Source organism: Dipodomys ordii, unplaced genomic scaffold (genome assembly GCF_000151885.1).
Source record: "Dipodomys ordii isolate 6190 unplaced genomic scaffold, Dord_2.0 Scaffold14, whole genome shotgun sequence".
NCBI classification, from domain to species: Eukaryota; Metazoa; Chordata; class Mammalia; order Rodentia; family Heteromyidae; genus Dipodomys; species Dipodomys ordii.
In genome coordinates, this window is record NW_012267230.1 from 14215636 (window position 1) to 14236540 (window position 20905).

Below are 20905 nucleotides of genomic sequence, written 5' to 3' on the forward strand. Positions count from 1 at the left end.
TGCTCAGTCCCAGAACCAAGACCCCAATGTGGCTCCCCCCCGACACTTGGGGTGATGACAAAGCCAGAGACGAGCCCAAGGAAACTCAGCTCATTGATCTGTCTGGGAGGTGGTTGGCTTTTGAAATCAGACAGGAAGGAAGGTGGAGGTGGAGGCCGTACAGGAAGAGGTGAGGAGCCGGAGCTGCACTGACAGCCGGGGTGTGATGAGGGGGTAGAGGTGGCGAGTCTGTCACCCCCTGCCCGAGAGTGGTCAGCCTGGTCAGGCACCTTGATCCCTTCAGACAGGCACCACCCAGGGCCTGCCGGAGCAGGGCCAAGCTCAGAAACGTGGACATGAGTCCCCAAGCCTCCCAGTCTTCACATCCTTGTAACAGCATCAAGGCCACAGAGGTAAGCAGAGCCTGAGCCTTAGGAGGGACAGGGGAGGGAGAAGGGGCAGCTGGCAGGAAGATGGAGACCTTTATGGCTTGAGCTTCTCTGGGCAGGGAGGGAAACTAGAGGAAGCTTTCCTTTGGGTGCTGGGAACTGCTGGAGCTAGAGGGGCTCACAGCATGGACTGAACTAACATAGGCCCAGGATGGGCCCCAGGGACAAAGCCCAGCACCCAGGTACTAGTGACAGGGTGTAAGGACAGGACTAGACAGGCCAGGCTCCATCCCCACCCTCCATGCCTGGCTGTGGGACCCCAAGCAGGCCAGTTACTCCTCTGCTTGGCTGCCCACCTGTAAATGGAGGAAACAGCCCCTGCCCCAAAGGTAAAGGGTGTGTGTGTCAAGGTCCAGTTTACAGCTGCCATCCCATGTCACCTGGTGTCAGCGCATGTCCCCCACCCCCACCCCCAGGGCTCCCTGCCACACCCCTGAGCAGGACGAGGCTCCATGCAAGAGGCCTGCTGGGAACAGGCGCCGCACAGGGCTGGTGCGGGGTGGCCACAGGATATTGGCTACAGTGCCTTCCTGGGGGCCAGGCTTCTGGGCCTCAGGGCTTCTTCTCTTGGGGGTACGAGCTTCCCTGAGCCTGGGCCTGCCCCTCACCATCCTGAGCTGCAGGCTGGGCTCCCCAGGTTGGGCCTGCCCCTCACCAGGATGTCTCGGGGACAAGTGTGACTTCCTCAGTGGGCTCAGTGGCCACCTCAAGATGGCCGCTCACTGAATCCCCAGACCCAGGGAACAGGACAAAGGCAAGGAATTAGGAGAAGAGAATCTAAGAAGCTGTGGCCAAACCTGGCTGCTAGTGATCGACACTGTAATCCTAGCTACTCAGGAGGCTGAGACCTGAGGACTGTAGTTGGATGCCAGCCCGGGCAGAAAAGGATATGGGGCTTGTATCTCCAATAAACCACCAAAAAGCCAGAAACAGAGCTTTGTATATATAATATATCCAAGGGACACACTTATACTAAAAAAAAAAAAAAATGTGGTTTGTCTGAGTAAAATTTCACAAGTGTCCTTGTATTTTTTATTTCTATTTTCATTTCATTTTGTTTATTTATTTATTTGCCAGTCCTGGGGCTTGAACTCAGGGCCTGGGCACTGTCTCTGAGCCTCTTTGTGCACAAGGCTAGCACCCTACCACTTGAACTACACCACCAGTTCCTGTTTTTGAGTGGTTAATTGGAGGTAAGAGTCTCACAGGTACTTTTCTGCCTGTGCTGGCTTTGGACCATGATCCTTAGATCTCAGCCTTCTGAGTAACTAGGCATGAGCCACCAGTGCGTGACTTGTGTCCTTGTATTTTAAGTTGCTAAATTTGGAAACCCTCAATCTAAGAAGGTAGGGAAGAAAGATGTATAATTGGTTAGGAGGAGTACTGACCCCTCCATGGGGGTCTCATAGGGCTAGGGGCCCATTCCCAGGCTCAAGGCAGGGCCTGCCCCATCCCACAACCACGTCCACCTGTTCATCCTCCCGTTAGTCCAGTCCCTCACCATGGATTTTTTTTTTTTTAATGGTGTCGCCTGCCTGCAATCCTAGCTCTGGGGAGGTTGAAGCAGGAGGATCTGAGTTCAATGCTAGCTTAGGCTACATAGCAAAACCCTGTCTCAGGAAGAAAAAAAAAAAGCAAAGACAACAAAGAGTTGAGCGCCATAGAATGATCATATGATGCAACAGTCCCACTCTGGGAGAACGGAGAGCAGGGTCTCCCAGTGATAGTTAGCTATACAACCGTGTCCACGGCGGCATAGTCCACCAGACCCCAGGTTCCATCACTGGATGTAAGCGTGTCTATACACACAATGGGATACTTCAGTTGTAAAAAGGAAGGAAGCACTGGCCTGGGCACAAGACAGACACCAAAAGATAAAGACCCTCACACTGCACCCAGGAAGTCCCTAGAACAGTCAAACTCATACAGACAGAACGCAGAATGGTAGTTAGACGCATTCTGGTATGAGTGTCTCAGTAGGCATAAGTGCTCATTTCTGTCGGGATTCAGGAGGCCAGCGGCTTGTCCCAGAGAATGCACATCTGTATTACTAGAGGACTTGCTGGCTGGGAAAGGCAGGGCTGGTGCTTAGAAGAATAAAAGAGTGAGAAGAGCCGGGAGGATGTTGCAGAAATATAGTGAGGGCGTTGTTGTCCGGCCCCATTTCTAGTAATCCCAGACTATCCCAGGCACTGGCTAATTTGCTCAATGGCTAGGGAGTGCTAGTTACTTCTAACTCAATGTTCTTCTAACATTTCCACGCCACATTAAAACGCCAGGGATCCCCAATAAAATCCAAAGCCAGGGAGTCTGTTGGCATCAAGCGTGTTGTTAGCTAGAGAGAAACTAATTGCCCAGGCCCGGCTGGGCCAGGGATTGAACCCAGGGCCTTGTACTTGCCAGGCAAATGCTTTGTCTAGAGCCCTTTTTAACAATTTTATTTTGAGAGAGGATCTCAGTAAGTCGCCCTGGCTGGCCTGTCTTTACCTCCTGAATAGCTGGGATTACAGAATGAAACACCACACCCGGCTTTTCATCTGAGTCAGTTTGAAACGCAGCGTGGCCACCAGTGCAGTGGGCCACGTGACTGACCCTTCCCCGAGTCTCTGGGGCCTGCTGGAGGAACGGCTGTGCGTCCTGTGCCTGGTCAGGAGGGACAGAGGGTGGACAGGCTCAGGGAGCTGCAGACAGAGTGGCTGTTCTTGGCAAGGGAAGCACTGGGACTGGGGCAGGTGGAACACACGACACAGCTTTGCCACGCTGTGTCTCCGCATTGGTACACAGCAAACAGGGCTCCCCGCAGCCCAGAAACCCCGGGCTTCCAGGACAGCCCAGGAAAGCTAAGGGCAGAGGCTCCCTCCCTTCCCTCTCCTCTACCTTTTCTAAACTCTTCACATCCTAGAGGTTTAGGTTTACAGGAAGAAAAAAATTGATGATGAAGTACAGAGTTCCCATCCACCTCTGCTTCCTCCAGAGACTCCACGCAACCACTCCAAACCCCATTTACACCAGGGCTCCCTCTTGCCATTTGGACATTCTTTGGGCTGGACTCGTGCACAGCACATTTGCTCCATTACGGTGTCAAGGAATGGTCTCCTTACCACCGTTCTTTTTCCAGAATGTACTTCACCTGGAGAAGCATGCACTTTATTTCCTTCCAGACTGGCAATTTCATTCCTCCCTCCTTTTGAGAAAGTCTACTCATACCCTTACCACCGTTTCCAGGTCACAAATGACACCAATGTGCAGAGTGGTGACACACCCCACCCAGGGTCACCCGACGGGTAAGTGGCAGAGCCAAGGTCTGAGCCAGAACCCCAGGCCTGGTCCCCTGGGCCCCTGCATCCATGTGACAGTTCTCACTGTCCAGGACCAAAAAGCTCTTGGAGCTTCATCTAAGAGGCAAGCCGGTGGTCCACGCATGGCTGGGGAGGGAAGGGGGGTCCTGCCCTGCTCTCGGGGCTCACCCACCTGTCAGGCTGCTGTACAGAGGCATGGCAGGCAGCAGGTCTGGGTCCTGTCATCACAGTTCCTGGTCATAATCCGAGACTCCATGAGGAAGCAGGAGATGCGGTCAGGTGGGGAGGCCAACCAGATCCACGGTGCCAGCTCCCCGGCTGAGCAGGTCAAGGCCCTCGTGGACTTGCTGGCTGGGAAAGGGAGTCAGCTTGATCAGAACCTACCAGCCCCGGACAGGACGCCGGACTCCCCCCAGGTACCCCACAGCAATGGTAAGGCCAGCCTGGGAGGCCAGGGGAAGGGCACACAGGGACCTCCTTGCCTTGCTTGTGGCCCTCACCTGCCCTGCTCTCTGGCCTGCTGGCCTGCAGACTCTAGGATACAGAGGCACCGGGAGGCTCTGCTGAGCAGGACAGGAAGCGGCCAGGGGCTGGGCGGCTCTTCACACCGGCTGGCTAGCCTCCTGCTGGTGGATGGCCTGACAGACCTACAGCTAAGGGAACACGACTTCACGCAGGTAGAAGCCATGCGTGGGGGCTGGCGCCCGGCCAGGACCATCCCCCTTGACAGGCTCTTCCTGCCTCTGTCCCGAGTGTCCATCCCACCCCGGATCTCCATCACTGTCGGCGTGGCTGGCATGGGCAAGACCACCCTGGTGAGGCGTTTTGTGCACCTCTGGGCCCGGGGACAGGTGGGCAAGGACTTCTCGCTGGTGCTGCCCCTGACCTTCCGGGACCTCAACACCCATGAGAAGCTTTCTGCAGACAGACTCGTCTGCTCTGCCTTCCCAACTGTCGGGGAGGCTGGACTGGCAGCCATGGCCCCAGCCAGGGTCCTTTTGGTCTTGGATGGCTTAGACGAGTGCAAGACACCCCTGGATTTCTCCAACACCATGGCCTGCACGGACCCAAAGAAGGACATCCAAGTGGACCACCTGATTACCAACATCATCCGAGGCAACCTTTTTCCAGATGTTTCTGTGTGGATCACCTCACGCCCTAGTGCAGCTGGGCAGATCCCAGGAGGCCTCATAGACAGGATGACAGAGATCCGGGGCTTTACCAGGGAAGAGATCCAGGCGTGTCTGGAGCAGACCTTCCCAGAGGACCAGACCCTCCTGGGCCAGGTCCTGAGCCAGGTGCAGACAGACAGGGCCTTGTATGTGATGTGTACCGTCCCGGCATTTTGCAAGCTCACTGGGGTGGCGCTGGGTCACGTGTACCGCAGCAGACTGGCACTCCACAATGTGGGGCTGGGGCCCCCACAGACCTTGTGTGAACTCTACTCTTGGTACTTCAGGATGGCTCTCGGCGGGGAGGGCCAGGAAAAGGGCAAGGGGAACCCACGGATCGAGCAGGTAGCCCACAGTGCTCGCAAGGTGGTAGGGACCTTGGGTCGGCTGGCCTTCCATGGGCTGCTCAAGAAGAAGTATGTGTTTTATGAGCAAGACATGAAGGCATTCGGTGTGGACCTCACCCTGCTGCAGGGCACCCTGTGTGGCTGCTTCCTGCAGCGGGAGGAGACACTAACCTCCTCTGTGGCCTACTGTTTCAACCACTTGTCCCTGCAGGAGTTTGTGGCAGCTACCTATTACTACAGTGCATCCAAGAGGGCCATCTTTGATCTCTTCACCGAGAGTGGCATGTCATGGCCCAGGCTGGGTTTCCTGGCGCATTTCAGGAGCGCAGCCCAGCGGGCTATGCAGGCTGAGGATGGAAGGCTGGATGTATTCCTGCGCTTCCTCGCAGGCCTCTTGTCTCCACGGGTCAATGCCCTGCTGGCCAGCTCTCTGCTACTGGCCCAAGGCGAGCACCAGGCCTACCACGCCCAGGTGGCCGAGCTCCTACAGGGGTGCCTGCACCCCAACACTGCAGTCTGTGCTCGCTCAGTCAATATCCTGCATTGCCTGCATGAGCTGCAACACACAGAGCTGGCCCGCAGCGTGGAAGAGGCTTTGCAGAACGGGGCCCTGGCCAAGCTGACTGGCCCCAAACACTGGGCTGCCTTGGCCTACCTCTTGCAAGTGTCAGACACCTGTTCCCGAGAGATTAACCTGTCCCTGTGCCTGGGACAGGGAGTTTTCCAGAGTCTGCTGCCCCAGCTTTTCTACTGCCAGAGCCTCAGGTGAGGAAACAGGGTACAGGGTGCGTGGGAGAGTGCAGACAGACCCAGAATGGCTACGGCTCTGCTGCCTCTAGCAGAGTGCTCAAAGCTGGGTACCGACACCACAGCACCTCACCTTCTCAGAGTTCTGGGGGCCACAAAACAGAAGTCAAGACATCAGCATCTGAAGGGCCCTTGGAGGAGGCCCCTCCTGCCCTTCTAGATGTGAGCCAGGCAATCCTTGCGATCACATGTCTTTGGTTTGTAAGTGTCTCCTACCAGACCTGGACTCCACTGTCACATGGAGGGGTGTTGTCAGCCTCTCAGGGCCCTGACCTCCCCTAGGACACCACCACACTGGGTTAGAGGCCTTCTGAGTGTCTGCCAGTGTGATGTCTGCTTAACCATGAATATGGAAGGGCCCTACTCTGGATAACATCACATTTCTGAGGAACTAGGGGTTAGCACTTCAATCTGCCCCCTTTTTTTGTCCATTGTGGGGCTTGAACTCTGGGCCTGGGTGCTGTCCCTCAGCTCTTCAGCTCAAGGCTAGTACTCTACCACTTGAGCCAAGTGCCACCTCTGGTTTTCTGAGTGGCTAATTGGAGATAAAACTCTCACTGACTTTTCCTGCCCAGGCTGGCTTTGAACCGTGATCCTCAGATCTCAGCCTCCTGAGTAGCTAGGATTAGGTGTGAGCCACCAGCACACATCTTTAATCTGCCCTTTTTGAAGACATAATCCAACCCCATGAGACCCTGGGAGCCATGCGGTGCTGACAGAAGCTTTGCCTACAGACTGGGCTGTCAGCCCATGCTCTGTCCACTGCTCCGGACCTTAGCAAGTAGGGAGGAAATATGTAGGGATGAGGGTCATTCAGGACCGGAGAGCAGTTTACAAAGCAGAGCTGGGAAATGGGGACCCACAGAGGTGGACGGTGTTCAGGGTTGTTGCTACCCCAGGAGGAAGGCCAGAACTTACAGGCACCCTGTGGGGGTGAAGGGCATAGATCAGAGGAGAGGGGGTCCCCGCCCTGCGTGTGGATGGCAGGAGCCTTCACTGTCACTGCTTCTCCTTGGCCAGGCTGGACAATAACCAGTTCCAGGACCCCATGATGGAGTTGCTGGGCAGCGTGCTGAGTGGGAAAGACTGTCGCATTCAGAAGATCAGGTAACGCTAACCCCGGAGACCCACCTGTGTCGTGGGTCCAGACCGCCTTTCCCATCATCCCCTTGGCTCATCCAGCCCGTGCCAACCTCAAGGAGAGGTAGTGTGTGACTCAGGAGACAGTCTGCTAATTTCTGCACACTCTGTAAGAGCAGAGAAGGCATCTGGTGAGGCTCAGACAGTGGCACACACAGGAGGGTGTCTCTAAGCACTACAAGTGCGGCCATGGTGCATGGAGATTTTAGCGTATGGAACTTTTTATTCTGCATGGTAGCGTTCAGAAGTTATTCTGAACAAAGAAAACATTTCTTCTATGGCCATGTGCTCTTTCCCCGCCCCCTTAAGGTTGGCCCTCAATGCCATCTTCCTGTTTGCAATGTCCAAGTCATTCATTCTTTAGAAAATACACATTAGGACTGAAAAGGTGGCTTAGTGGGAGAGTGCTAGCCTTGCATGCCTGAGGCCCTGGGTTTGATTCCTCAGCACCACATAAGCAAAAAGAAAAAAGCCGGAAGTGGCGCTGTGGCTCAAGCGGTAGAGCGCTAGCCTTGAGCTGAAGAGCTGAGGGACAGCGCCCAGGCCCAGAGTTCAGGCGCCACGACCGACAAAAAAAAAAAAAAAACTGGTATCAGGGGCTGGGAAGGTGGCTCAGTGGTAGAGCGCTTGCCTTGCATGGCCTGAGGCCCTGGGTTCGATTCCTCAGCACCACATAAGAAAAAAGAAAAAGAAAAAAGCCAGAAGTGGCGCTTAAAAAAAAAACAAAACTGGTATCAATTAGTTGTACAAGGGGACTTCATGTTCACAAAGCCATTTTTGAATACCATACATCTTGATCATAACTGCCCCTCTACCATTCTTCCTTCTCTTCAGGGGGGGCAAGGGCTTCCTCAGATACCCAAATGACCACTCCTCTCTTTTTTTTCTTGAGCAGCCTAGCTGAGAACCACATCAGTAACAAAGGGGCCAAAGCTCTGGCCAGATCTCTGCTGGTCAACAGAAGCCTGACTGCTTTGGAGTAAGTAGACAGCAGAATTCACAGGAATGAGGAGTTCTGCGCCTGTAGTTTTATCATTCCCTGGCTCCCCAGAGTCGGTCCGGTAGGCTCCGGGCATGCTATCCTCTTCTGTTTAAAGTAGTTTCAAGTTCCTAGCTTCTCCAGACTATATGACTTTCTGAGTGACTGGCAGGCCAGCCAATCAAACAAGGCCATCCCTCCTCATCCCGTGAAGAACACAGCTCTCAACCTTCAACCTAGAATCACCATTCCCCTCATCTCCACACTCTTACACCCACTGGACTGTCAGGGCCTGTTCCCTATTCCGCATCACCTGGAGGGTGTAGACACTCCTTCCTTGCTTACCTATGTAAGAATCTATCGTGGGCCAACTAAACATGAACTCTGAAGCCCTCATCTATGGCTTCAAGGATCACAGATTTAAAAGTCCGTGTGATTGCAGTCTCTTCCCTCCTGCCCTACCTGGAAGTCATTTTTCTCACTTGCTTCTGCCAGCCTTCGCAGCAACGCCATCGGACCACAGGGGGCCAAGGCGCTGGCGGACGCGCTGAGGATCAACCGCAGGCTAGCCTCTCTGAGGTAATACACCCTGCTCCCTGCGCCCCAAAAGGATCCAGAAAACTGGTGCCTCTAGCGCCACCTGTGGGCCCTGGGGCCCCAGATACCACCTCACTGGGGACCCAGGCTAACGTCCTAAGCTAGTTTCAAGTTCCAGCTCTTTCTTCCTCTTTGTGCCTCTACGAACCCCCAAAGTCCTGGTGTTTCCCGAGATACTGAAAAGCCCACCTCCATGGCGAAGCTGGCGTGGTTGGCTGTCTTTGAGGAGCCTGTGGCTGTATCCAGTCCATTGAGCCGGCAGTGTTTCTGTGTTCTTGTTTTACTTCAATTTATTTGTTCTTGAGGTGAAACTCACAGAATGTAAAATGTTGCCTTTTAAGTACACTGGCATTTAGTGCATTCACAATGCTGTGCCCCCGTCAGCTTCAGTTCCAAAGCATCTGCACACCGGCTCAGGCCACCTTGCATCCAGCACCAGCCACTTTCCATGGTCCTTCCCAGCCCTGATGACCCATCTGCTTCCCGACCAACCGTGGACATTTCATACAAAGGGAATTTTCCAGGAAGACCCTTTGTGTCGCTCTTCCTCATTTCTCACCATGTTCCCTAGGTCTGTCCACACTGCATCATGTTATCAGTGTCTCATTCCATTTAATGACTGGACAGCATTTGTCATATAGATGGAGAGCAGTTTGTTTATCCTTCCATCCAGTGGTGGACGTTTTGTCTGTCTCCACTATGAGCAAAGTGGCTATATTTGTGTATAAAGTATTCAAGTACTTGTTTTCAACTCTTTTGGGTATAGACCAAGGAATGGAATTACTGGGTCACAAATCTGACCTGCTGAGGAACTGCCAAACCATCTTCCATACACGCTGGACCATTTCCATTCCTACCCGCAGGGTGAGGGTTCCAGTATCTCTACATCTTCACCAATACCTAGGTGCTATGACTTTTTTTTGGGGGGGGGCGGTCAGTCATGGGGCTTGAACTCTGGGCCTGGGTGCTGTCCCTGAGCTCTTCAATTCAAGGTTAGTGCTCTACCACTTTTGGTCTTCTGGTGCTTAATTGGAGATAAGCGTCTCATGGACTTTCCTGCCCGGGCTGGCTTTGAACCGAGATAATCAGATCCCAGCCTCCTGAGTAGCTAGGATGACAGGCGTGAGTCATGGGTGCCTGGCTGGTGCTGCGGCTTTTAGCTGCAGAGAGGACTACTGATGACCTCATCATTGTGCAATCCATACAGCACGGCACCCTCTTCCCAGTTAACAGGCAAGTGCTCACAGACTCAGTGTGTGAGGGCTGACTCTCCTCTCCATGTGGTGGCACAGTCTCTTCTCCACAGGTCATCTGGCTCTCCGCCCGCGCCCCTGCAGCACCTTGTAGCATGGAGGCATCCCATTGTAGTGGCATTCATGCCACCAATGAGACTTCTCTTCTGCTCCTTCACTGACACATCCCCCTGTGCCCACAGCCTCCAGAGCAACGGGATCAGGGATGACGGTGCCAAGTTCATGGCTGAGGCCCTGGCCTCCAACCAGACCCTCTGTGTGCTACAGTGAGTCAACTTGCCTCCTCTTTCTTCTTTTCTTCCCTCCCTCTTTTGGCCTCTGCCCATTTCCTAAAAGAAGGAATGGGTGGGCTGACACTCAATTCTTCTGACCCACCTGGATGTTCTCTGGAACACACACACACACACACATACACACACACACTTTTTTAAACTATTTATTTATTTGTTTATTTATTGTGTCAGTCGTAGGGCCTGAACTCTGGGCCTGGGCGCTGTCCCTCAGCTCTTCAGCTCAAGGCTAGCGCTCTATCACTTGAGCCACAGCGCCACTTCTGGCCTTTTCTGGTTATGTGGTGCTAAGGAATCGAACCCAGGGCCTCATGCATGCTAGGCAAGCACTCTACCACTGAGCCACCTTCCTAGCCCACACACACTTTTTTGACTGAAAATAGGTGGAGGAATTAATTGACAATAAAACCTCCGGCCAATCCAAAGGAGAGGCACCAATAATTTCATTACTGAATACACCTCAGCCAGACTGCAGTGAGCATCACAGACTGCCGCTCATGCAGCTGTGAGGACAAAAAGAACTCTCATCCTTTCCTGAAGCAAAAGGGCCAGACAGCACAAGTCCTGAATGTACCAAATAAGTGGGTGGTCACCCGTGCCCCTCTTGAGGTTTAGAACTTCTCTTTTGTGATAAGAAGGTACTTCACAACTTAAGAGTCAGGAATCTAGGCTAATTCCTGTACTGGTAGGGAGACAGGAACAGTACATTGCTTTTTTACCTTTCAAGGAAAGACCCAAGACTCAGAAAGATGTAAGGCTTAGAAAGGACCAGCAGGCCAATGGTGCTTTTGAAGAGACAATATATCTCAAAGGGACAGGATGTGCAGCCTGAAGTTTCCTCAAGGAAATAGTCTTAAGAAAAAGGAGGTATCGGGCTGGAAGGTGGCTCAGTGGTAGAGCACTTGCCTTGCATGCCAGCACCACATAAGCAAAAAGAAAAAAGCCGGAAGTGGCGCTGTGGCTCAAGTGGTAGAGCGCTAGCCTTGAGCTGAAGAGCTGAGGGACAGCGCCCAGGCCCAGAGTTCAGGCCCCATGACCGGACCCCCCCCTAAAAAAAAAAAGAAAGGAGGTATCTTTTTCCTTCTAGGAAGATTATACTTTTTAAAGGTTGTTATTTAACATCATATAGGAGGGTCTTTCCCTGTCTCTCCTGTGCCTCTCCCCAGAGAGGTTCTCAAAGCAGAGGCAGACTGCTGGCTGGTCTGTTGGGTGAGTGACCAGCAGACCTGTGCGTGACAGTCCCTATCCATTAGATTCTTGGGAACTACCACCCCTTCTATCAGCCCCAGCTGCCCTTGATCCTTATTCTCATGCTCAACCCTTTATGGGACCCCTTCTTACTACAGTAATAAATGGAGGACACCCTAATTTCTCAGACCTCCTCCCCCAAGCCCAGGCTGTCCTCTGCCTGGGAATGGCTGCGGTCACTCTGCTGATGGGCCCCTCTCATCTTTCACAGTCTACAGAAGAACAGCATTGGGCTCATGGGAGCCCAACGGCTGGCAGATGCCTTGAAGCAGAACAGGACTCTGAAGGAGCTCATGTAAGACATGTCGAAGGGTCAAATTTGTTTTGTCAGTGCCAGCCCCTCTTAAATATTTGTGACTGGATGGACAGAGAGATAGACGAATGGATGATGAGTAGATAGACGGACGGACAGGTGGGTGGAGAATAGACAGGAATCCTCCTGCCATAGCACCCTCCTAGACAAGGAAAATAGAGACCGAGATTCTCAGGGCTGAGTGAGCCCTGACCTTATATTTACCCAGCTGGAAATGACTCTTTTTGGCTTTCTTGACATGAAGCAAACAAACACCTCTCAGTATGGCATAATTCTGATTCTTGCCTGAGAGGCAAGAAAGACCTGGAAACCTTACTCTCTTATAGGTAGCAGGGAGTCATGTGTACAGATTATAGATGAACAAGATTCAGGCAGAACAAACTGCCATGGGCACCCTTGAAACAGAGATGGCCTTCCATGGTGACTCTAGAAGATGGCTCACCAGCATCTGTCTCTTACAGGCTGTCCAGTAACAGCATTGGTGATGGAGGTGGAAAAACCCTGGCTGAGGCGCTAAAGATGAACCAGGTCCTGCAGAGCTTGGAGTGAGTCTGCTGTCCACCCTTCAGGGGTGACAATTACTCCCGGGTTCTCCATGCAGCTGGTGGTCTGGAGGAGGGCTGTCAGCCAGCACCATTCCCCTGCCAGAGCCCCATCAACATGAGCCCGTCTCTGCCTCACCATCTGCCTCATTCTACTCTACCCACCAGCTCCACTTCTCTTGACAGTAAAGGGTTGTGGTTGTGTCTAGAATGTTCTGAATGACAGTCGTCTTGAGCACAGGTGGCTGAAGAGAAGCCCTCGTGGGGATGAGGGCAGGTGGGTGATTTCTGCACTACTCACTCTGGATGGTGCAGCCACAATGCTTCCCTCTGGGAATTTTTGGAGCCATCTAGGTGGCAAGAGTCTAATCCCTGGGGCTTGTGCTAAGCCCTCCTGCCCCAACCTGACCAGGGGTAGAAGGTGGGGCGATGGAAGAAGAAGGGAGGATGAGAACAGTCCCCTAACTCCCTGTTGAACTCAGTGCCTGTGGTCCCAGGCTGCACCAGGCAGCTCCCTTCCCCACCCCCACCTCCTGGGTCCTGGAGCAGCCACGCCAAGGGTGCCCGTCCTCTGTCTGCAGCCTGCAGAGTAATTCCATTAGTGACACGGGAGTGGCGGCGCTGATGGGGGCCCTCTGCACCAACCAGACCCTACTCAGCCTCAAGTAAGTCCTGGCTTTCCTTCCCACTAGGCCATCCCTCTGGCCAGAGAAACTGCGAGTTTGGGACTTGGAAAGAAAGTATGAAACCAGGAAGCCCGCAATTGGGAAATCTGTAATCAGGGAAAGATTGATTCTGGAGCCGGGGATTCTGTCCCCTCCCTGCTGTCTCAGGAAGATCAGTATTCTTCCCTTGTTCTGAAGTTTGGGAGGCTTTAAAAAAAAGCTTATAAAGTGGAGTGGTAGCTAAAGTGGTAGAGTGCTAGCCTTGAGCAAAAAGAACTCAGGGACAGGGCCTAAGCCCTGAATTCAAGCCCCACAACTGACCAAAAAAAAAGAAGACAAGCTGGGCACCAGTGGCTCAGCCTGTAATCCTAATTACTCGAGAAGCTGAGCTATGAGGATCATGGTTCAAAGCCAGCCGAGGCAGAAAAGTCCATGAGACTCTGATCTCCAATTAACCACCAGAAAACTGGAAGCCCTGCTGTGGCTCAAAGTTGATAGCATACTAGCCTTGTGTGAAAAAGTTCTGGGTCAGTGCCCAGGCCCTGAGTTCAAATACCATGACTGACCGAAAGAAAAAAAAAGAAAAGAAAAGGTCTTGTCTCCAACCAGAGGTCTCACTTGCCCAATGGGCAGCTCAGCGTCTTCTCTCTTTCCTCAGCCTTCGAGAAAACTCCATCAGCCTCGAGGGAGCCCAGACCCTGGCTCGTATGCTCCGCATGAACAGCACCCTGCAGCACCTGGAGTAGGTGGCGGGGCAGGGGGTGGCCGGAGAAACTGGCTTACTTGTGCCCCTGGCCACCTGGCTAGTGAGAGTCTAGGCTGGTGAAGGCCAGGCCCTTGGTACCCTCGCCCTCCCGGTGGGAGGAGGGCTGTCTGAGTCCCGGTAGATGGCAGCGGCTCTGGCACAAGCCTCCCCCCAGGGTGGTATAAGTTACATGGGTGAGGATACACAGCCAGGCTCACACCGGGGAAGGGCTGGTATGGGGCCAGGCCATCGGTGAGTCTCCTTGGCAGCTCCAGAGAGTCCTGGCTGTATGACCTAGTACCACACCTACTGAGCTGAGCCTGGGACAGCCTGGGGTGGTTGTCAGGGTCTGGCGTAACACGCCGGAGCACGTGCCTGGTACTCCAGATCTCTCCACAGATGTGGGCCAGATACTAACATCGACACAGAATGGGGAGCAGCTGGGGCTCCCACTCACTCGCTGCTACTCCTCACCTCTCAGCCTGGCAGCCAACCTCCTCCACGATGAGGGCGCACAGGCCATCGCAGTGGCGGTAGGGGAAAACCACGCCGTCACATCCCTCCAGTAAGTTCACCACCCCGCCCCAGCCCACCTACCACTCTGCCGCAGAGCTGCAGGACTATGTCTAAACCACGGGCCCTCAAAACCTGACTCTGGCCGGATGCCGGTGGCTCACGCCTGTAATCCTAGCTACTCAGGAGGCTGAGATCTGAGGATCATGCTTCAAAGCCAACCCGGGAAGGAAAGTCTGTGAGACTCTAATGTCCAATAAACCACTAGAAAACTGGAAGTGGCGCTGTGGCTCAAGTGGTAGAGTTGCTTTGAGCTGAAGAGCTGAGGGACAGCGCCCAAGCCCAGAGTTCAAGTCCCAGGACCAAACTGCCCCCCCCAAAAAAAAAAACCTGACTGTAGGACAACCCCTTTCTAAGGTCCCAGGGGCCTATTTAAGGTTCCCCAACTCCAGAAGCCTCCAGTGCCTGAGGCAGACCCATGTGAGGAGGCTCAGTGCCCAGAGGTGACCCACGCTCCAGGCAGGGGCTATATGAGCTCGCCCCTGTGTCACCACTAACGGAGAGTACACTGACCCTCTGGGGACCGAGGGGAGCTGAAGGAGTCCTGCCAGGCCTCACCCCACCACACCAGCCTCCTAGAACCTCCAGAGCCTCTGTGGCTCTTCCGGGGCCATAGATCACATGTGTGTGTCTGCACAGTCTGCAGTGGAACTTCATCCAGGCCGGTGCGGCCAGGGCACTGGGACAAGCTCTCCAGCTCAACGGGAGCCTGAGAAGCTTAGAGTAAGTATGGAGGGGGGCGGGGGGAGTCTGCAGGGGGAGGGAGGGGAGCACTCAGAGCTTCCCCTGCATACACAGCCTCTGCCATAGGCAAGCTACTATCAGTCCTCATCTGCTTTTTTTCTTAACCAGGCAGGAGCTCTACCACTTGAGCCATGCCCCAGTCTCATCTGCTCTTTAGACAGATGAACTGAAACAGTCCACATACCACGAAGTCCACTCACTACTCACTTCATACCAGGAGTCATGCAGCCATTGGCACAATTTTAAAACACTTCATCATCCCTAAACAAACCATTTTTCTCTTCCACATTATTGCTAGAAACCATCCATCCATTTCTCAATTTGCCTACCCTGAACATTTCACATAAATCTACTCTCACAATTAGGTGTAATAAATCTCATCTTACAAATGTGAGAGAGAGAGAGAGAGAGAGAGAGAGAGAGAGAGAGACAGACAGACAGACAGACAGACAGACAGACAGACAGACAGACAGACAGAGACAGAGAGAGACAGAGAAAGAGAGAGAGTGCGTTTGCTGGGGATTGAACCCAGGGCCTTGAGCAGCCAAGCAGCACACTCTCACTGAACCACACCTCTCCTACTTGGTTCATTGATGTTGTAGCACGGGTCAGCCTTGCATTCCTTTTTAAGTCTGAATCCTACCCCATTGTATGGATACACATCTTATGTATCCATTTTCCTGTTGATGGACATCTGGTTGGCTTCTACTTTGTGGCTATTATAAATAATGCTGCAAGGATGCTTTCTGAGAGGACACAGACTTCCTGTCTCTGGGGATACAGGGCAGGGAGTGGAACTGCGGGGTTCCCTGGTAACCTGGTGCTTCACTTCTTGAGATTCATCTGCTTCCATTTTCACCATTTCCTCTCTGCAGCTCCCAGGATCTCTTTCTGCCCACCTCCTCTCCAGCTGGCTCTCCTTGTTTTCTCCTTCTACTCCACGCTGAGATGCGAAGTGTTCTGGTCCAGACCCTCTTTCTCTGCACAGCTGTCCTTTCCCTCCAATGACCCCACAGGCCCGAAGACTGGACTGATGATAGCTCCACAGAGCATGAATGCATCCCTATTCTACATGTTCTCTCCATGTCCCATGGGCATTTCTGGTAGCCACCTCCTCTCCAGAAAGCCTGCTTCTTGGTTCCCCACCTGGCTCCCAGAAACACACCAGCTAGCAGTCCACCTTTGCACCATCTCCGCTTCTAGCTCCATTCTCCCTCCTGTTTGTCTGTCTTGACGGACACCACCACTCACCTCCATCACTGCGCAGCCTCCACATCCAGGCCGTGCCTTCACACCGCTGGCAGAGTTCTTTCCAAAATGTCCATCTGACCCACGAGATCCTTAAATGGCTGCCTGCACCTGCAAGACAAAGTGTAAGGCTCCAAGCCTGGCTTCCAAGGCCCCTGAAACTCTGCTTCCACTCCCTTGGTTCTCACCACTCTGGGAATTCAGCTCAGTTTCCCTGGGCTTCTCAGCTGTTTTCCTGTCTTTTCTGGATGTTGGCTTAGACCTGTTTCTTCTGGACACCACACTGGGGTAGAGACCCTGCTGGTCTTCCTTGCAGCCTGGCTTTCATACCTGCAGGGTGGGCTAGGCCCACGCCTGTACACCTCGCACACTGGCCATGTAGGTGTTTGCTAATGATTGTGAACTGCTCCCCAAACATATCAGGTCTCTTTGACCTGAACTGGTCATTTACTGCTCCAGAGCCTATATTTTCCTCCAACTATTTCTAGTTCTAGGAGGATGATATAGAACTCTAACAAACAAGAATGTGCCATAGGGCTGAGAAGGTGGCTCAATGGTAGAGCACTTGCCTTGCATGCCTGAGGCCCTGGGTTCGATTCCTCAGCACCACATAAGCAAAAAGAAAAAAGCCAGAAGTGGCGCTGTGGCTCAAGTGGTAGAGCACTAGCCTTGAGCTGAAGAGCTGAGGGACAGCGCCCAGGCCCAGAGTTCAGGCCCCACGACCGGACCCAAAAAAAGACAAAAACAAACAAACAAACAAAAAAAGAATGCACCATAAATTGAGAGCTCCAAGCTATACTTTTTGGTCTCAAATCTTTGTTGACAGTAATTCCCATATATTCCTTTCCCTGCTTGCCTGATGGTTCATTCAGAATCATGAAGTACCCAGACTCCTCTGCGTGTTGGTTATGAGGACACAGGCCCCAGTGGCTGCACAGCAGGGCGGTCACCCCAAGGTGACTGGGGGTACACCTGGTGTGTGGTCTGAATTAAACCCAGCGGTCCTCCCAGAGTGCCAGGGGTGACTCTGTGTTCAGCTTACAGGAGAACGACATTGGGGATGAAGGCGCATCTGCAGTGGCCACCGCACTCAAGGTGAACACAACCCTCACTGCTCTCTAGTAAGTCTTGAATGTGAGGGGAGCCCAGACCCCCACCATCCTCTGATGCCACACACCATCTTTATCAGTCAGGGAAGGTGTGCTTCACTTCCCTAGTAGTATCAGCAATTAGTGAATCAAACTTCTAGGATGTAAGAGTTAGGGGTTTCAGTGAGTGTTCTCCCCTGTGCTAGGAGACTCTTACTTCCTGTCTGCTAACATCCACATCCACACATTTGTCATGAATATAGGGGACTCAACTTTCCTAAAGTTTCTCCACCTTCAGCCCTAGCAGGAGGGGAGGGTGGGGAAGGGGGGGGGGGAGTATGGAAAAAGGCTGGACCCAGAGTAGGTGCATGATGGGAAAGGGATCGCTCCTACATGCAGTGACTGGGCCTCTTTCTATAGCCTCCAGATGGCCTCCATTGGCACCCCAGGGGCCCAAGCACTGGGGGAGGCCCTGGCTGTGAACAGGACATTGGAGATACTTGAGTGAGTATTCCTGTCTCCACTGACAATCTTTTGTCCACAGAAATAAAGCGATTGGGGCTGGGAAGGTGGCTCAGTGGTAGAGTGCTTGCCTTGCAAGCATGAGGCCCTGGGTTCCATTCCTCAGCACCACATAAGTGGAAAAAAGCTGGAAGTGGTGCTGTGGCTCAAGTGGTAGTATGCTAGCCTTGAACTGAAGAGCTGAGGGACAGTGCCCAGGCCCAGAGTTCAGGCCCACGACCCGCAAATAAATAAATAAGAAATAAAGGGATTGATCCCAAAGGAATAAACATGTCCATTTACATATAAACTCACAGGTCAGAGCAGGGCGCTGGTGGCTAACGCCTGTAATCCTAGCTACTCAGGAGGCTGAGATCTGAGGATCTCCGTTCAAAGCCAGCCCGGGCAGGAGAGACCGTGAGACTCCTATCTCCAATAAACCACCAGAAAACCGGAAGTGGCGCTGTAGCTCAAGTGGTAGAGCGCTTGCCTTGAGCTGAAGAGCTGAGGGACAGCGCCCAGGCCCAGAGTTCAAGCCCCACAACCAACAAAATAAAATAAAATAAAAATAAACTCACAGGTCACTGCACATCTTCACTCCTGCCCCCTTAGTGTTCGCCCTTAATGCCTCTTCCCTGAAGTCTCCATGGTTTGTCTTGAAGTGTTCTTGCCCTGGCTGTACTTGTCTCGAGGCCCCCTTTAGGTCCTCTGGGGTAGCCAGTGGCCATGGCGCTGGTTCTGTGAGAAGGCTCAAGCTCTACAGGCTCTCAGGCCTGTCCATGACATCTCTACACCTGGGACTCCATGATGCCAGCACCTGCCGAGCGTGGCAGGTGCTGGCAGGAGCGTGGTCTCTTTATCTCAGTCCAGTTTTTCCACCTTTGGGATGGAACAGGGGGACAAGGGCTCCAACAGAGCAACCCTTCCTGCGTGCCCTCCTCTCCCTAGAGCCTAGCTCTGTTCTACTGCAGATGTAGGGAAAGAATGACCCTCATCTCCTATAGCTGAGGAAGTCCAGGAACCCCACATCTATGTGGAGGGGCATCGTCACCACCACTTAGCCTGTCCCTGTGCTTCCTGACAGCTTACGAGGAAATGCCATCGGAATGGCTGGAGCCAAGGCCCTGGCAGATGCTCTGAAGATAAACTCCAGTCTCCGAAGACTCAGGTAAGTGGCCATGGAGACCTACACATGTGTCTCAGAGCAGGAAATTTCTATGCTGGATCATCTCTCGGTATAAAATATTCTTGATTTCCCCCTGCTGCTTACTTCTGGATGTAAATGACTCAGAGCTATTCTGACGGTTCATATCCATTGTAGTTAGTTGTTCATTCTAAGTCACACACAAGTCACTTAAAAATCTGCATTTATGGCTACTTAGAGATATCCATCTCAGGGGTCAAACACCACCTAGCAGTTACCATGATGCCTATGGGCAGACCAACCCCAGAACTACTCACCTCTCATCTTCCACAACGCCAAGGCAGTGTTGGCTCTTCTGCTGTTTCTTCTGTCCTGAGAGCTCACCACAGCATCTCGGTCTCTTCTCTGCCTAGTCTCCAGGAGAACTACTTGGGGATGGATGGAGCGATTTATGTGGCCACTGCACTGGCTGAGAACCACGGGCTGCAGCAAATCAAGTGAGTAGACTTGGCGGCACCTGCCCCTTCTGGGCCACTTTTGCTCACCCTGAAAACTGTTCCCACATCAGCGTCTAGCCCAGTTCTGGGCATGAGCTGCCATGCAGACTCCCCAGAAGTTCTCCAGGGGACTTAGTCTAAGGAGGAGCCTGTGTCTGAGAGTCTCGACCATGGGTCCACATTGCTATAGTGATGATTTTTCTACTAAAGGAAACCTGTTGGTGTTGAGCCCTGCTCTAATCCTTCTGTTCTAGTCTGCAGGGAAATCTCATTGCAGAATCCGGTGCCAGGATGATCTCAGATGCTATCAAGGCAAATGCTCCCATGTGCACTGTGGAAATGTGAGGAAAACTAGCTCCTTTGTGGACCAACCAGAAAGGGTAATTTCCAATCTCTAGGCACCATCCCGTGCTTCAAGGATGCTGCTGCCCGGCACAAAAGAAGTTCTGCCCAGAGAAAGGCAAGGCACGACCAAAGGCAGTGGCAAGCACCTCTCCTGCCCAGGGCCAGTCCAGGCAGGGTAGAGGAACACTGTTATGGCAGAGAAGGAAAGAGGCTGCCACCACAAGACTCAGTCTAAGCTTGAAAGCTCGGTATCGCCAGAAGATGTTCCAGCTTATTTATATCTGAGGACTTCATGAGCCCCAACTTAAAAACAATGATGATTTCTTCCCTTATTCACTCATGTAGAAGTTCTGAAATGAGTTGGTATCTTTTTTTTTTTTTTTGGTGGTCATGGATCGTGAACTCTGGGCCTGGGTACTGTCCCTGAGGCTTTTCAGCTCAAGGCTAGTGCTCTACCACTTGAGTCACAGCGACATTGCCAGTTTTCTGGTGGTTTATTGGAGATAAGAGTCTCATGGACTTTCCTGCCCAGGCTGGCTTTGAACTGCGATCCTCTGATCTGAGCCTCCTGAGTAGCTAGGATGACAGGCATGAGCCACTGGCGCCCAGCTCCTTTCAATGACCTGTTGCTCTACTGCTGCTGGTCTGCACTGTCTTTGAGAGAGCTACACAGAACAGAAAGTTGCAGTAGTCAAACACCAGGGAAAGGCTGTGTCCTGAACACTAGAGGAGCCCGAAGGAGAAGGCGTGCAGAAAATACTCTCCTGAGGCTGGAAACACAAGCCCCTCTAGCACTAAAAGGGGGGTTTCACTGGTAAAAGTGTCTCTAGCACCCCACTGACAAGGCTTTGTAGCTTGCTTACTTACAAAGGAGAAATATTTATATGGCCTAGTTGCCTTAGTACAGAGCAGACTGAAAGGTGAATTTGGAGTTGAGACA

At 52.8% G+C, this 20905-nt stretch overlaps 1 protein-coding gene across 6 annotated transcripts; it reads left to right on the forward strand.

Moving 5' to 3' along the window:
• Positions 1–292: 292 nt before the first annotated feature.
• Positions 293–20325, forward strand: Nlrc3 (NLR family, CARD domain containing 3). 6 transcript variants are annotated; one of them, XM_013011550.1, is made up of 19 exons: positions 293–392; positions 3654–3712; positions 3958–4159; positions 4259–6011; positions 7074–7160; positions 8089–8172; positions 8668–8751; positions 10205–10288; positions 11772–11855; positions 12335–12418; positions 12997–13080; positions 13739–13822; positions 14307–14390; positions 15038–15121; positions 17428–17511; positions 17899–17982; positions 19064–19147; positions 19537–19620; positions 20019–20325. In XM_013011550.1, exons 3-19 carry the CDS (start codon positions 3982–3984, stop codon positions 20248–20250), a joined length of 3342 nt encoding a protein of 1113 aa, XP_012867004.1. In that variant the 5' UTR covers positions 293–392; positions 3654–3712; positions 3958–3981; the 3' UTR covers positions 20251–20325. The 6 variants fall into 6 exon arrangements, 5 of the variants coding, with proteins under 5 accessions (XP_012867004.1, XP_012867006.1, XP_012867007.1 ...); XM_013011552.1 differs by having other exon boundaries at positions 19898–20106; XM_013011553.1 differs by having other exon boundaries at positions 19875–20061.
• The last annotated feature ends 580 nt before the right edge of the window (positions 20326–20905 follow it).